Raw genomic sequence first — 16,806 nt, forward strand, 5'->3', positions numbered from 1 at the left:
GTCGTTAGTACCAATATGTACAACGACCTCTGCCTGTTTGCCCTCCCCCTTCAGGATGCCCTCTACCCGTTCGGAGACATCCTGGACCCTGGCACCAGGGAGGCAACATACCATCCTGGAGTCTCTTTCTCGTCCACAGAAGCGCCTATCTGTGCCCCTGACTATAGAGTCCCCTATTACTATTACTCTTCTGCGCTTTGACCCTCCCTTCTGAACATCAGAGCCAGCCGTGGTGCTACTGCTCTGGCTGCTGCTGCTTTCCCCTGATAGGCTATTCCCCCCCCGACAGTATCCAAAGGGGTATATCTGTTCGAGAGGGGGACAACCACAGGGGATTCCTGCACTGACTGCCTGCCCTTTCTGGTGGTCACCCATTTCTCTGCCTGCACCTTGGGTGTGACCACATTTACATAACTGCGATCTATGACGCTTTCCGCCACCTGCATGCTCCTAAATTGCTGCTCCAACCGAACCATGCGGTCTGTGAGGAGCTCCAGTTGGGTGCACTTTCTGCAGATGAAGCCATCCGGGACGCTGGAAGCCTCCTTGACCTGCCACATCTCACATCAGAGCACAGCACCCCTCTAACTGACATTGCGTCAATTAATTAAAATTAAAATTAAAATTTGTCTTTTTAAAAAAAAAATATTTTGATAAAAATTTCAAAGTTACTGTCAACTGTCTGTTTCCTAGCACTAGATTTCTAATAGAAATGCGATAGCTAACTATAATACTCTCTGATCTCTGGCTTAGATATCCCTCTAAATTATAATTAAGTTATTATGTTTTAATAGTTACCAAATACTCAAATTTTTTTTAAAATTTAGGGTAGAATCCCAACCAGCCACTCTGGCCACAGCTTTTCTGTGATGTCACTTCAGTTTCCCCCCGACACACACAATTTGAAAAAAGGTATAAAAGTAAAAATAAGTAAAGATCACTTACTTACCTTCTTACCTTCTGAGTGTCTTAGATGTTCTCAGGTTCTCTCGCTGACAGAGACTGCTCCTCCACCTCCGAACCTTGACCTGCACAATGCTAATAATATAATAATAATATAATGTGGCACTTACCTTACACCAATGGGTCTTATTATTAGGTTAGAGGAGGAGGGCGGGTGGGAGACACTACACGTGTAGTGTCTCGGGTTTCCTCTCCACCAGAATTTATTGGTTGGGGGGTGGGGGGGGACTTCCCAGAGGTCCGCGGGTCGAACTTCCGGTTCCCGCCTTATATAAAAACAAATAAAACAGAAAAGAAGAACAGACACGGGACCAGGTAAGGCTTTTTAAAGTAAGTACTCACCTCCCAGAGGGCCCCTGCGCACCGCTGCCGCCGAAATCCAAAGGGCTGCTCCTGTAAAGGCAAGGCTTTTTAAAGTAAGTACTCACCTCCCAGAAGGCCCCTGCGCACCGCTGCCGCCGAAATCCAAAGGGCTGCTCCTGTAAAGGTAAGTGGTTTTAAAGTCGCTACTCACCTCCCTGAGGGCCCCTGCGCACCGCTGCCGCCGAAATCCAAAGGGCTGCTCCTGTAAAGGTAAGTGGTTTTAAAGTCGCTACTCACCTCCCAGAGGGCCCCTGTCCACCGCTGCTGCCGAAATCCAAAGGGCTGCTCCTGTAAAGGCAAGGCTTTTTAAAGTAAGTACTCACCTCCCAGAAGGCCCCAGCGCACCGCTGCCGCCGAAATCCAAAGGGCTGCTCCTGCAAAGGTAAGTGGTTTTAAAGTCGCTACTCACCTCCCAGAGGGCCCCTGCGCACCGCTGCCGCCGAAATCCAAAGGGCTGCTCCTGTAAAGATAAGTGGTTTTAAAGTCGCTACTCACCTCCCAGAGGGCCCCTGCGCACCGCTGCCGCCGAAATCCAAAGGGCCGCTCCTGTAAAGGTAAGTGGTTTTAAAGTCGCTACTCACCTCCCAGAGGGCCCCTGCGCACCGCTGCCGCCGAAATCCAAAGGGCTGCTCCTGTAAAGGTAAGTGGTTTTAAAGTCGCTACTCAGCTCCCAGAGGGCCCCTGCGCACCGCTGCCGTCGAAATCCAAAGGGGGTGCAAACACACATCTCCACTGATGGACACATCAACGGACCAATCAACACACACGCAACATCACAGCCAATCACAAGAAAGAGCACACGCACTATAAAACGGGGAACGCCACAGTTCCTGCTGATTCCAGCAGGAGACAGCTCAGGGCACAGAGCTCACAACAAGCCACTCAGACATACACCATGTGCTGAGTGCCTCTCTAAGATAGTGTAAGGGCTGGGTCCACATGTTAAAGGGTAAAGAACAAACCACAGTCATAAGTTTACAGATGTTGTTATTGATAGTAATAAAACAGAGTTGTACCATCTGCAACCGTGTTGGTTCATCTGTATAGTGGAACACCCAACATGACACCGTGCACATCGTTCTCCAGATTTTTACTCTCTTAGTAGTTACTTGGACATTTGTTATCATCCCGTGGTTTAGGAAATCATCCTGTATTTCAGGTTGATCTCCACATCCTCTGAGCTCCCTGGAGTGCCACTTGTCCTTTATTTCCTGGGCAGTGACAGTGAGACTGCTGCGGAGTTACCTTTTGCTGCTGCACTTGAACCTTTGGGTGTTTGCGCATGCACACTGTGTTCCTGCACACTGTGTTCCTGCGCACTGTGTTCCTGCACACTTGCTGCAGTCAGCCCGCTCAGCTGTGATTCTAGAGGTTGTCTGGATAATACCACAAGGCAAGGCTGCCGCTATGAAAAAATGGCAAGTTGCCAAAACTTGTGGGCATCCTCGCTGATGATGGCACAATGTTCAGCACCAGGCTGGATTATATGGCAGTGTAGTCCAGCTCAAATGCAAGGTCAGGTGGATCGGTCATGCTAAATTGCCCCTGAGTATCCAAAGATTTGCAAGCTAGGCGGGGTTATGGGGATAGGGTGCGGGAGTGAGCAGAGGGAGGGTGCTCTTGGTAGGGTCAGTGCTACGCAATGGGCCTAATGGTCTCCTTCTGCACTGCAGGGATTCTATGGATTCTAATTCTTGGGGAATGTGGGGAAGGCGGGAATCTGCGGTCTGGATTCGGTAGCCCTGGAGGGTTAACGGGGACAGGGCTACCTGGGGGGGGGGGGGGGGGGGGGGGGGGGGGGCGCGGGGGAGTGGGGTAGCAGAGCCCGAGTCTCCATGACGTTTGACAGGGTCTGGGTGGTCTGGGGTGGGGGAGAACTGAACGTCATCTGATATGATTTCTCAAAATGGAGCAAATATTTCACTGCATTTGAATAGAAGATCAATCTGCAGAAAGTGCGCAAGTGTTGTCACAGAGTTACTCATTCTGCATCCATCATTCCTTTTGTTGTTGTTCTGTGACCTTTTTGAAGTCACTGAAGCTGAGGCGCTGCTCAGTCGAGACACTGAGGGAGAAAAGACAGAGTTATCTGTAAGTAGTTTCTTGCACCGTGTTCAGGTCTGTTCCCCTCAGTGAAACCCCTGCTCCTATAAACCAAAGTGATTTTCAATGAACGACACCTGGAAATGTCAGGGTTGCCAAGGGCTTGGCAACGCGTGGCATCGATAGTGACTCACTCAACTGGCATGTTTCCTCATTCTCACTTCAGACACTGAAACACTCCATCAGACCAGACAACCTGGGCCAAAAATGACAAATCAGGCATAATGAGGAAAAGATTTGCATTTGTATAGCACCTGGGTGGCACGGTAGCACAGTGTATATAACAGTTGCTTCACAGCTCCAGAGTCCCAGGTTCCATTCCCGGGTTGGGTCACTGTATGTGCGGAGTGTGCACGTTCTCCCCGTGTGTGCGTGGGTTTCCTCCGGGTGCTCCGGTTTCCTCCCACATTCCAAAGATGTGCAGGTTAGGTGGATTGACCATAATAAATTGCCCTTAGTGTCCAAAAAGGTTGGGTGGGGTGACTGGGTTATGGGAATAGGGTGGAGGTGTGGGCTTAGGTAGGGTGCTCTTTCCAAGGGCTGGTGCAGACTCGATGGGCTGAATGGCCTCCTTCTGCACTGTAAATTCTATGATTCACTAACTCAGTGCCAAAGCATTTTACAGTTAATTCAGTACTTTTGAGGTGAAATCATTGTTGTGAGAAACACAGCAATTGGTGCACAGGAATCTCCCACAATCAGCAATGTGATAATGACCATACAATTTGTCGTTTTAATAATGGGGCTGGTTTAGCACAGGGCTAAATCGCTGGCTTTGAAAGCAGACCAAGGCAGGCCAGCAGCACGGTTCAATTCCTGTACCAGCCTCCCCGAACAGGCGCCGGAATGTGGCAACTAGGGGCTTTTCACAGTAACTTCATTTGAAGCCTGCTTGTGACAATAAGTGATTTTCATTCATTTCATTTCATGTTGCTTAAGGGGTAAATATTGATCAAGACTTAGGGGAGAATTCCCTTGTTCTTTGATTCGTGCCTTGTGAACTTTTATAAGGCCAAAGTTCTTACAGTGCTGCACTCTAGTCTGTGGGGGCAGGACTTGAACCCCTTGAGATGTGTGTAATGCCACTCAATCATAGGCTGGAACTTTAAGCTCCACCGCCCGGCAGGTTCTGGGATGGTGGTGGGGAGGTCGGTGGTGAAGGAGCATGAAATTGCATGGATTGCATTACCCTGTGGGAGAACATAAGAACTAGGAGCAGGAGTAGGCCATCTGGCCCCTCGAGCCTGCTCCGCCATTCAATGAGATCATGGCTGATCTTTTGTGGACTAAGCTCCACTTTCCGGCCCGAACACCATAACCCTTTATTCCTTTATTCTTCAAAAAAGGATCTATCTTTACCTTAAAAACATTTAATGAAGAAGCCTCAACTGCTTCACTGGGCAGGGAATTCCATAGATTCACAACCCTTTGAGTGAAGAAGTTCCTCCTAAACTCAGTCGTAAATCTACTTCCCCTTATTTTGAGGCTATGCCCCCCAGTTCTGCTTTCACCCGCCAGTGGAAACAACCTGTCCGCATCTATCCTATCTATTCCCTTCATAATTTTATATGTTTCTATAAGATTCCCCCGCATCCTTCTAAATTCCAACGAGTACAGTCCCAGTCTACTCAACCTCTCGCGTAATCCAACCCCCTCAGCTCTGGGATTAACCTAGTGAATCCCCTCTGCACACCCTCCGGGAGTGGGGAGGAAGGGAAGGTGTTACCTTCTGACTGTCCTTGCCCACAAGGCACCGTGATCTCTGGCCTTCCCTCCCAGGCTTATCCCTTGAGAAACCCAACTGTACCCCCCCTTAACCCCCAAAATGTTTCCTACTCCCTCTGCCTTGGAACCCCTGCCACTTAACTGTCCTCCGGGTCATTGGACTTAGTTCCAGCAGTACCTCTTCCAGCCACTGCAGCGCTGTGCCTGGAGGGACTGGAGCATTTCCGGCCGACCTGATTGGCTAGTAGCTCTCCAAGGCAAGATTTCCTCCCAAGTGAGGGTGGAAGTCCCACCTGCTGCCTATCAATGCTTGTTGGAGTGGAATGTGGCATTGGGGCTGCTGGAGTTGGCAGAGGTGTGTTCCCCACTCACTTTTCAGATGGTGGGGGCCGAAACTCTGCCATCCTGAAAATTAGGGCCATGGTTGATGCTGTGGGACAAAGTAGACAGCAGTGGAAAGTCAAACAACAGCTTTCACTTCATTGCAGAACGTTCACTATACATTTTCTCAGACACACACGATGTTGTCTCTTGGTTGTTGGCACTCTCGTCACTCAAGTAGTCAGTCCGTACATCTTACTTTAGACCTGTACTGCACAATGTATGACTATATAATAAAGTAATTCCAGGTAAAATAAAGTGTTTAGAGTTTTACAGCACAGAAAGAGACCTTTGCGCCCATTGTGTCTGACCCGGCCATCAGACACCAATCGATTATAATCGGGTTTTCCAGCACTTGGACCACAGCTGGCTGAGCAGGACTGCATAAAAAGAAAGACTTGCATTTGTATAGCGCTTTTCTTGACTACTGGGTATCCCAAAGTACTTTCAGCCAATGAAGTACTTGTTGAATTTAGTCACTGTTGCAATGTAGGAAACACAACAGCCATTCTGCACACAGCAAGTTCCCACAACAGCAGAGTGATAGCGACCCGATAATCTGTTTTGTTGTGATGTTGATTGAGCGATAAACATTGACAATGGACCGGGTTATCTCTCCTGCTTTTCACAATAGTTCCGTACGATCTTTTACATCAACCCAAGCTGGCAAATGGGACCTCGATTTAACGTCTCATCCGAAAGGTGGCACCTCCGGTAGTGAGGTGCTCCCTCAGCACTGCGCATGAAGTGTCAGCTTGGATTTTTGTACTCGAGCCCTGATGGGACTTGAACCCAGGGGTTTGTGACTCAGGTCAGTGTGCTATCAACACAGCCACAGCTGACACCTTTGTCATGGGGTGGCATATCACTTGCACTGCCGTAACCTCCAGGGCTATGGGCCAAGCGCTGGAAAATGGGATTCATGTAGTCAGATCTTACCAGCGTGGACATGATGGGCCACATGGTATTTTTATGTGCTGTCTGTGATTCTATGAATCATGTCTCTTAAGTATGCCTTCATGTGGGCTTCTACAATCTTCGGGAAAGCAGGCTAAGAACCAGTTGGTGAGGTGAGGCCAGCTACAATTTGGAGAGCTTGGAGAATAGCAAATGGAGGAGGCCATTTAGCCCCTTCAACCTCTTTTACTATTCAATGGTTGATCTGCATTGCTAATTAAAGAATCACTTTATTTCAATTGCAGAAGGAGAACCCATGGAATAACAGTCAAAGCAAACCCCACTTATCTCAGTTTAATTTTCATTTTTTGCCTGGAATCGTGGAGGCTTTGGAGCGGGTGCAGAGGAGATTTACCAGGATGTTGCCTGGTATGGAGGGAAAATCTTATGAGGAAAGGCTGATGGACTTGAGGTTGTTTTCGTTGGAGAGAAGAAGGTTAAGAGGAGACTTAATAGAGGCATACAAAATGATCAGGGGGTTAGATAGGGTGGACAGTGAGAGCCTTCTCCCGCGGATGGAAATGGCTGGCACGAGGGGACATAGCTTTAAACTGAGGGGTAATAGATATAGGACAGAGGTCAGAGGTAGGTTCTTTACGCAAAGAGTGGTGAGGCCGTGGAATGCCCTACCTGCAACAGTAGTGAACTCGCCAACATTGAGGGCATTTAAAAGTTTATTGGATAAACATATGGATGATAATGGCATAGTGTAGGTTAGATGGCTTTTGTTTCGGTGCAACATCGTGGGCCGAAGGGCCTGTACTGCGCTGTATCGTTCTATGTTCTATGTTCTATGTGGCGCTGTGAAGCAACAGTGCTAACCACTGTGCCACCCTAAAGGGTGTTAGTGAACCAGATGGGTTTTTACAACAGTCATCAGTGGTTTCATGGTCACCATTACTGAGGCAATGCCTCAATTCCAGATTTTATCAGTTTAATTTCAATTTTTTTAATGTATGAAAAGGGTGGGAATGGAAGGATACGGACTCAGTAAGTGCAGACAGTTTTAGTTTAGGCAGGTACCATGGTCGGCGCAGGCTTGGCGTGCCAAAGGTTCCTGTGCTGTATTGTTCTTTGTTCTTATTCACCAGCTGCCGTGATGGGATTTGAACCCCTGACCCTAGCGCGTTAGCCTGGGCCTCTGGATTATTACTGCTGTGACATTACCACTAAGCTGCCATCCCTCCCGCCCCCTGCTGGGCAAAATATAACATTAACAAGTGGTGCCCACACCTGAGAATCAAAAATAATTCCAGTCACATCTGATATACACAGTCAATAAATTTTAATAAAAGTTTGAAATGTGGCAGATTTCTCTGTGTGTCCCTTCTCTCTTTTTACTCAATTCTTCTTGTTTCTTTAATACTTCTTTGAAGGAGCTGGTGGATGGTCACCCCTGGAATCTAACAAATACCAATGGGTACAGATGGACCTCGGTGAGAGAACAGAGGTCACTGCCGTAGCAACGCAAGGGCGGTATGGGAGCTCGGATTGGGTGACGCGCTATGTGTTAATGTTCAGTGACACAGGAAGGAACTGGAAGCAGTATCGTCAAGAAGACAGCATTTGGGTAGGGGACTTGAAGTGAATGAACATAATTTGGTCGATTAGAAACAACATGTGGAGATGCCAGTGTTGGACTGGGGTGAGCACAGTAAGAGGTCTTACAACACCAGGTTAAAGTCCAACAGGTTTGTTTTGAATCACTAGCTTTCAGAGCGCTGCTCCTTCCTCAGGTGAATGGAAAGATAGGTTCCAGAAACATATATATAGACATAGTCAAAGATGCAGGACGATACTTTGAATGTGAGCATTTGCAGATAATTATGTCTTTACAGATCCAGAGAGAGGGGTAATCCCAGGTTAAAGAGGTGTGAATTGTCTCAAGCCAGGACAGTTGGTAGGATTTCATGTCGCATTACATTACATTCACCCCCCACCAACTGGCCTGGGTTTGCAAAATCCTACCAACTGTCCTGGCTTGAGGCAATTCACACCTCTTTAACCTGGGATTACCCCTCTCTCTGGATCTGTAAAGACTTAATTACCTGCAAATGCTCACATTCAAAGTATCGTCTGCATCTTTGACTTTGTCTAGATATATGTTTCTGGAACCTACCTCATCATTAACCTGAGGGAGGAGAGTGCTCTGAAAGCTAGTGATTTGAAACAAACATGTTGGACTTTAACTTGGTGTTGTAAGATTAAAACAAGGTACACTGTGCAATGATAAAGACGGCATCATCCAACTCGCTCAGTGGGAAAAGAATTTTCATTTTGATAGTTAGAAACAGTCCATTATTCTGGGCTAAATATTTACTCCGTTACTTGCTTCAAATTATTTTGAAATCCTCCTCATGAATTTTTATGTTCCTGAGAGGGTGTGACTGGAAAGGTTTCAGACCTTGCTTTAAGATCTCTTCATGTCTTCACCCTGTCATATCTCTGCTTCTGTGACACCAGTTTGCTCCTTATGTCACAGGCAGCACTGACATTACCATAACCGTCATTTGTTTAGTAAAGAGTAGATAATCTTTTTAAAATTAAAATGAAAATTGCTTCCTCAATGGGAAATTATTCATCTGCCTCTGTGCTTATTTTCGTTTGGTTCTGGATTGGTCGGATACATTTCCTGATGTTTCACGCTCCGATAGGAAGGGTCTTCGAAGGAGATACTGGTTAGAGATTTGGTGCTAAACCTGCCATCAGATTCATGCCAATTATCAATTGTAATTGAATATTTATCTTGTTTCATTGCCTTTCGATCTCATTATTTCTTTGGCATGTGCTGGAAAATACTGTTCTCTGCAATGTTTCTTTTCAGTTACTGATATCACACGTTTGGACAGGGGTCCCTGGGAGTGTGTCAGTACTTGTAGGTGATTCCTGGGGATTCGTCATTGTTTGCTTGGTGACTCCACGCCGAATGATCAAAAAGCAACTGCTTGAAGGGTACATGTCAAACATAAATGCAAATGATTCACTCCATACTGCCAATGCTGTCCTGTTGAATAATATTAAGCATTGACACCAAAAATGATTCACCTGTGGCAAAAATTAAAATTAATTCAACCCATGCTGTGAGACATGATGAGACAATGCACCGTGATTAGCTCTTGATGCAGTCTGTTACGGATCAACTTTTAAGACCATAAGACATAGGAGCAGAATTAGGCCACTCGTTGGTCTGTTCTGCTATTCAATCATGGTTGATATTTTTCTCATGCCCATTCTCCTGCCTTCTCCCCATAACCCCTGATCCCCTTAGTTGTCTCCTTCCTGCTAGAGTTCACGATGACACAATTGGGAGTGAGCGTGAGGCAGCTGATGGTGGGGCACAGGGAGCATATTCACATGCAGCACAGGTTATCCACCGAACTGCGCACACGAGAGTCGTGTTTCTGGTGGCTGTTTATATCTATCAAGCCCTCCAAACTTTGATGAAAACCATGCTCTAAGCACCTTATTATCTTTAGATCCAGGGTGTATTTTTCAGAGATCTCGTGATGTATTTGTTCCGTGAAGATGACATGGGCGGGCACTGGTGGGCAGGAAATGGGCTCGCGAAATTGGAAAATGGCCCAATCCCGCTCCCCTCCTCAAAATGACCTGATGTTTTCTGTTTCGTCAGTATTAAGCTACCGCAAGTTTATGAGTTTTTACATCATATGATAACCGCTTAAAACACCACCTGGACTGCAGTGTCCAAGGTGACGGCTCACTTCCACCTTCTTATGGCAATTAGGATCGGTCCATAAACACCTTCCTTGCCAGTGATGGCCACATCCCGTGAAAGAAGCTGGAGGACCAATCAGAGATCAAGGGCTGGATTCTCCGTATTCGGGATTATGTCCCCACCTCGTCGTGAAAACTGTGGTCTTTTATGCCACGAAAACTGCCATCAAAAGGCCACAGATTCACAGTCTTGCTGGGGACTCGCTGGCAGCTGTCGTGGAGCTCGCAGCTCCAGCTGCCGATACGGCCTCCCTCACTTCCGGGTCAGAGGCCGCGCCTGCGCGTGGCGGCGGCTGCATCGTGCTCCATGGTGGACTCAGACCGCGGACCTGGACCGCGGAAATAGTGCCCTTGATCGGCCGCTTGCCTGACCCAGATCGCCTACACAAAAAAAAACCAGTCCCGAATGAGGCCCCCCCTACCCACCGATCAGCCCGCCCCGGCAGTGGAGGCCATGGACTGAGTCCGTGAGAGGTCCAGCAGGCTGTGATGGCAAGTAAGCAACAGAGAGGGCACTATTGAAGCACCCTACCAGCAGACTGCTACTGAGGAGTTGAGGAAGACAGGAAGTTGTCTGTAGCCCTGCCAGGAACACTGGCCCCTACAGCCTGATGCCAAGTGTCAGCTTCCTGGCACCTTAACAAACCCCCCCCCCCCGGCTCCCCCCCCGGCTCCCCCCCCCCCCCCTCCCCCCAACTCCCTCTATAATTGGCATAATGAGGCTCTTATTGAGCTTAATCAGCTTTTTGAAAATTAATTTACATGACGTGGGCATCGATGGCTAGGCCAGCATTTATTGCCCTTGAGAAGGTGGTGGTAGGCTGCCTTCTTGAACCCCTGTCGTCCCTGAGGTCTGGGTAAGCCCACAGTGCTCTCATGGAAGTAGTTGCAGGATCCTGATCCAGTGACAGTGAAGGAACGGTGATGTGTTTCCAGGCCAGGATAATATGTGGCTTGAGGGAAACCTCCAGCCAGGTGGTGGTGTTTCCATGTACCTGCTGCCCCTTGATGGTGGATCACTCTACTGGCTCTGAATCTCCCTCTTGCAAAAATGGTTGGCGCCAGGATTGACCAAGGTTAGAGAGATTAATGTTTCTAATGGAGACTCGGTAAAGGTGTCATCGAGCATGTTGGTTGTTGCGGAAATGCCCTGGTGAATGGAGAAGCAACAACTAGACTGTTTGGAAGTTGAAAGTACCATTGTCAGTGCAGTATTGAAGAGGTTATTCATGAAGGCCCCGTCTTCTCATCGCCTGAGGTGTGGTGATTCTCAGGTTAAATCACCACCAGTCAGCTCTCCCCCCTCAAAGGGGAAAAGCAGCCCATAGTCACTTGGGACGAAGGCGACTTTTACTTTTATTTGGAAAGGGTGCTGCATTTTTAGAGATGCCCTATTTTGGATGAGATTTTAAATTGTTGGATTGGATTTGTTTATTGTCACGTGTACCGAGGTACAGTGAAAAGTATTTTTCTGCGAGCAGCTCAACAGATCATTAAGTACATGAAAAGAAAAGGAGATAAAAGAAACTACAAAATAGGGCAACACAGGGTACACAATGTAACGACATAACACCAGCATCGGGTGAAGCATACAGGGGTGTAGTGTTAATGAGGTCAGTCCATAAAAAGGTCGTTTAGGAGTCTGGTAACAGCGGGGAAGAAGCTGTTTTTGAATCTGTTCGTGCGTGTTCTCAGACTTTTGTATCTCCTGCCCGATGGAAGAAGTTGGAAGAGTGAATAAGTCGGGTGGGAGGGATCTTTGATTATACTGAAAAATGAAAATGAAATGAAAACCGCTTATTGTCACAAGTAGGCTTCAAATGAAGTTACTGTGAAAAGCCCCTAGTCGCCACATTCCGGCGCCTGCTCGGGGAGGCTGTTACGGGAATCGAACCGTGTTGCTGGCCTGCCTTGGTCTGCTTTCAAAGCCAGCGATTTAGCCCTGTGCTAAACAGCCCCTGTTGCTACCGTGCTACTGCCCGCTTTCCCCAGGCAGCGGGAGGTGTAGATGGAGTCAATGGATGGGAGGCAGGTTCGTGTGATGGACTGGGCGGTGTTCACGACTCTCTGAAGTTTCTTGCGGTCCTGGGCCGAGCAGTTGCCATATCAGGCTGTGATGCAGCCTGATAGGATGCTTTCTATGGTGCATCTGTAAAAGTTGGTAAGAGTCAATGTGGACATGCCGAATTTCCTTAGTTTCCTGAGGAAGTATAGGCGCTGTTGTGCTTTCTTGATGGTAGCGTCGACGTGGGTGGACCAGGACAGATTTTTGGAGATGTGCACCCCTAGGAATTTGAAACTGCTAACCATCTCCACCTCGGACCCGTTGATGCTGACAGGGGTGTGTACAGTACTTTGCTTCCTGAAGCCAATTACCAGCTCTTTAGTTTTGCTGGCATTGAGGGAGAGATTGTTGCCGCATTGCAGGCTGTGCCAGCATTTATTGGCCATCCGTAATTGCCCTTGAGGGGGCAGTTAAAGAGTCAACCACATTGCTGTGGGTCTGGAGTCACATGCAGGCCAGACCAGGTGAGGACGGCAGATTTCCTTCCCTAAAGGACATTAATGAACCAGATCGGTTTTTACGACAATCGACAATGGTCATCATTAGACTTTTAATTCCAGATATTTTATTGAGTTTACATGCCATGTATTGTGACCTTGTATTTTTGCTTGAGCAAAAGATCCCATGACAGTATTGGAAATGAAATGAAAAACTCTTATTGTCACAAGTCGGCTTCAAATGAAGTTACTGTGAAAAGCCCCTTGTCGCCACATTCCGCCGCCTGTTCAGGGAGGCTGGTACGGGAATTGAACCGTGCTGCTGGTCTGCCTTGGTCTGCTTTCAAAGCCAGCGATTTAGCCCTGTGCTAAACCAGCACCTGGAAGGGCAGGTGTTCTCTTGGTGTCTTGGCCAATATTTCCCCCTCAACAAACATCGGCTATAACAAATGATCATTTTGTTTCTTTGCTATTTATGAGACCATTGACTTTAAAATCCTGGCCAATGATTGTAATTCCAATCTATTCCATTGGCTATAAACTCTATGGGGAATCTGCTGGATATGGTAAATTGCGAAATAAATATGTTGTTTCTTTCTACTAATGAACTTTAACCATGTACAGTATTGAGAGTTCAGGAACATTCCTTTTGACACCAGTTGAAAATAAGCAAACAGTTGGATGTAGATGAGAGTATACAGATAAAAACTGGGAGCAGCATGAGTTTCTCCATGTGAAGCTGTCGACAAGCATGATAGACCTTGGTACTTTTTCTTTGCAATTCCTTGCAGAATTATAAAAGATCCCCAAAATAACGAACTCAGCAATAATATTTCCACAGCAGAGCAACTGCCTGTTACATATTTTATTGCACCTTCATAGGCTCCTGCCGAGTGATAAAACATAGGATTAACGTTATCTGTTTTTACATTTATATTTTCTAAATATTTTATGTTTTTGGCAAAATCGATCATAATTGCTGCCCTGTTTGTTTCCTGCACCATGAAGTGTGGTCTTTCTAACCTGACTGGACTATGCTCGTGCTATTTAGCTTCAGGCATTTTATTGCGTCCAGACACATCGGTGAATTGCATTGCGCCTGGAGTGTGCAACGGCCTCTGGGTTGGGCCTCCAGTGATTCTGCACCTTTAGTCAGGTTCCAGCTGTCTCTCTGGGTACAATAGATGGCACCTCTTATGATATGAGCGGAACTAGGGCCCAAGCCTGCCCTCTGTTTCTTCCAAAAATGGACATCGATTCAGGGAGGGAATGGAGGCCATTGTTCCTCCACCTTTCCCGGCAACCAATTAAAATATGAGCTGCTGATGTCGACATTTCGCCTTCCTCTGTCCCCTCTACTGCAGGCCACATTAAAATAGGCAGAGGGCTGGCAACATGGCCTCTGCTCCTTGTACACTGGGGTAAAGAGCAGAGGAAAGTATCAGCCACTGGTTAACATAGAACATAGAACGATACAGCGCAGTACAGGCCCTTCGGCCCACGATGTTGCACCGAAACAAAAGCCATCTAACCTACACGATGCCATTATCATCCATATGCTTATCCAATAAACTTTTAAATGCCCTCAATGTTGGCGAGTTCACTATTGTTGCAGGTAGGGCATTCCACTGCCTCACCACTCTTTGTGTAAAGAACCTACCTCTGACCTCTGTCCGATATCTATTACCCCTCAGTTTAAAGCTATGTCCCCTCGTGCCAGCCATTTCCATCTGCGGGAGAAGGCTCTCACTGTCCATCCTATCTAACCCCCTGATCATTTTGTATGATCTCTATTAAGTCTCCTCTTAACCTTCTTCTCTCCAACGAAAACAACCTCAAGTCCATCAGCCTTTCCTCATAAGATTTTCCCTCCATACCAGGCAACATCCTGGTAAATCTCTTCTGCACCCGTTCCAAAGCTTCCACGTCCTTCCTATAATGTGGTGACCAGAACTGTACGCAATACTCCAAATGCGGCCGTACCAGAGTTTTGTACAGCTGCAACATGACCTCATGACTCCGGAACTCAATCCCTCTACCAATAAAGGCCAACACTCCATAGGCCTTCTTGACAACCCTATCAACCTGGGTGGCAACTTTCAGGGATCTATGTACATGGACACCTAGATTCCTCTGCTCATCCACACTTCCAAGAACTTCACCATTAGCCAAATATTCCGCATTCCTGTTATTCCTTCCAAAGTGAATCACCTCACACTTCTCAACATTAAACTCCATTTGCCACCTCTCAGCCCAGCTCTGCAGCTTATCTATGTCCCTCTGTAACCTGCTACATCCTTCCACACTGTCGACAACACCACCGACTTTAGTGTCGTCTGCAAATTTACTCACCCACCCTTCTGCGCCTTCCTCTAGGTCATTGATAAAAATGACAAACAGCAACGGCCCCAGAACAGATCCTTATGGTACGCCACTTGTAACTGAACTCCATTCTGAACATTTCCCATCAACCACCACCCTCTGTCTTCTTTCAGCGAGCCAATTTCTGATCCACATCTCTAAATCACCCTCAATCCCCAGCCTCCGTATTTTCTGCAATAGCCTACCGTGGGGAACCTTATCAAACGCTTTACTGAAATCCATATACACCACATCAACTGCTCTACCCTCGTCTACCTGTTCAGTCACCTTCTCAAAGAACTCGATAAGGTTTGTGAGGCATGACCTGCCCTTCACAAAGCCATGCTGACTATCCCTGATCATATTATTCCTATCTAGATGATTATAAATCTTGTCTCTTATAATCCCCTCCAAGACTTTACCCACTACAGACGTGAGGCTCACCGGTCTATAGTTGCCGGGGTTGTCTCTGCTCCCCTTTTTGAACAAAGGGACCACATTTGCTATCCTCCAGTCCTCTGGCACTATTCCTGTAGCCAATGATGACATATAAATCAAAGCCAACGGCCCAGCAATCTCTTCCCTGGCCTCCCAGAGAATCCTAGGATAAATCCCATCAGGCCCCGGGGACTTATATATTTTCAGCCTGTCCAGAATTGCCAACACCTCTTCCCTACGTACCTCAATGCCATCTATTCTAATATCCTGGGTCTCAGCATTCTCCTCCACAACATTATCTTTTTCCTGGGTGAATACTGACAAAAAATATTCATTTAGTATCTCGCCTATCTCTTCAGACTCCACACACAACTTCCCATCCCTGTCCTTGACTGGTCCTACTCTTACCCTAGTCATTCGCTTATTCCTGACATACCTATAGAAAGCTTTTGGGTTTTCCTTGATCCTACCTGCCAAATACTTCTCATGTCCCCTCCTTGCCCGTCTTAGCTCTCTTTAGGTCCTTCCTCGCTACCTTGTAACTATCCATCGCCCCAACTGAAACTTCACACCTCATCTTCACATAGGCCTCCTTCTTCCTCTTAACAAGAGATTCCACTTCTTTGGTAAACCACGGTTCCCTCGCTCTACGCCTTCCTCCCTGCCTGACTGGTACGTACTTATCAAGAACACGCAGTAGCTGTTCCTTGAACAAGCTCCACTTATCCAGCGTGCCCAACACTTGCAGCCTACTTCTCCAACCTATCCCCCCCCAAGTCACGTCTAATGGCATCATAATTGCCCTTCCCCCAGCTATAACTCTTGCCCTGAGGTATATACTTATCCCTTTCCATCACTAACGTAAACGTCACCGAATTGTGGTCACTGTCCCCAAAGTGCTCTCCTACCTCCAAATCCAACACCTGGCCTGGTTCATTACCCAAAACCAAATCCAACGTGGCCTCGCCTCTTGTTGGCCTGTCAACATATTGTGTCAGGAAACCCTCCTGCACACATTGTACAAAAAACGACCCATCTAATGTACTCGAACTATATCTTTTCCAGTCAATATTTGGAAAGTTAATGTCTCCCATAATAACTACCCTGTTACTTTCGCTCTTATCCAGGATCATCCTCGCCATCCTTTCCTCTACATCCCTAGAACTATTTGGAGGCCTATAGAAAACTCCCAACAGTGTGACCTCTCCTTTCCTGTTTCTAACCTCAGCCCATACTACCTCGGAAGATGAGTCCCCATCTAGCATCCTCTCCGCCACC

The 16,806-nt window shown here is 47.2% G+C and overlaps 1 protein-coding gene across 2 annotated transcripts in view; it reads left to right on the forward strand.

Annotated features, from left to right (window-relative positions):
* Positions 1-16,806, forward strand: part of LOC140387024 (contactin-associated protein-like 5) — a 1,394,308-nt gene that overhangs the window by 216,758 nt on the left and 1,160,744 nt on the right. For both annotated transcript variants that reach the window (XM_072470006.1, XM_072470014.1), the window contains exon 3: positions 7,869-8,062. In XM_072470006.1, coding sequence (XP_072326107.1) covers positions 7,869-8,062 — 194 coding nt within the window. The remainder of the gene's footprint in view (positions 1-7,868; positions 8,063-16,806) is intronic.

The sequence above is a fragment of the Scyliorhinus torazame genome, chromosome 2 (genome assembly GCF_047496885.1).
Source record: "Scyliorhinus torazame isolate Kashiwa2021f chromosome 2, sScyTor2.1, whole genome shotgun sequence".
In the NCBI taxonomy this organism is placed as follows: domain Eukaryota; kingdom Metazoa; phylum Chordata; class Chondrichthyes; order Carcharhiniformes; family Scyliorhinidae; genus Scyliorhinus; species Scyliorhinus torazame.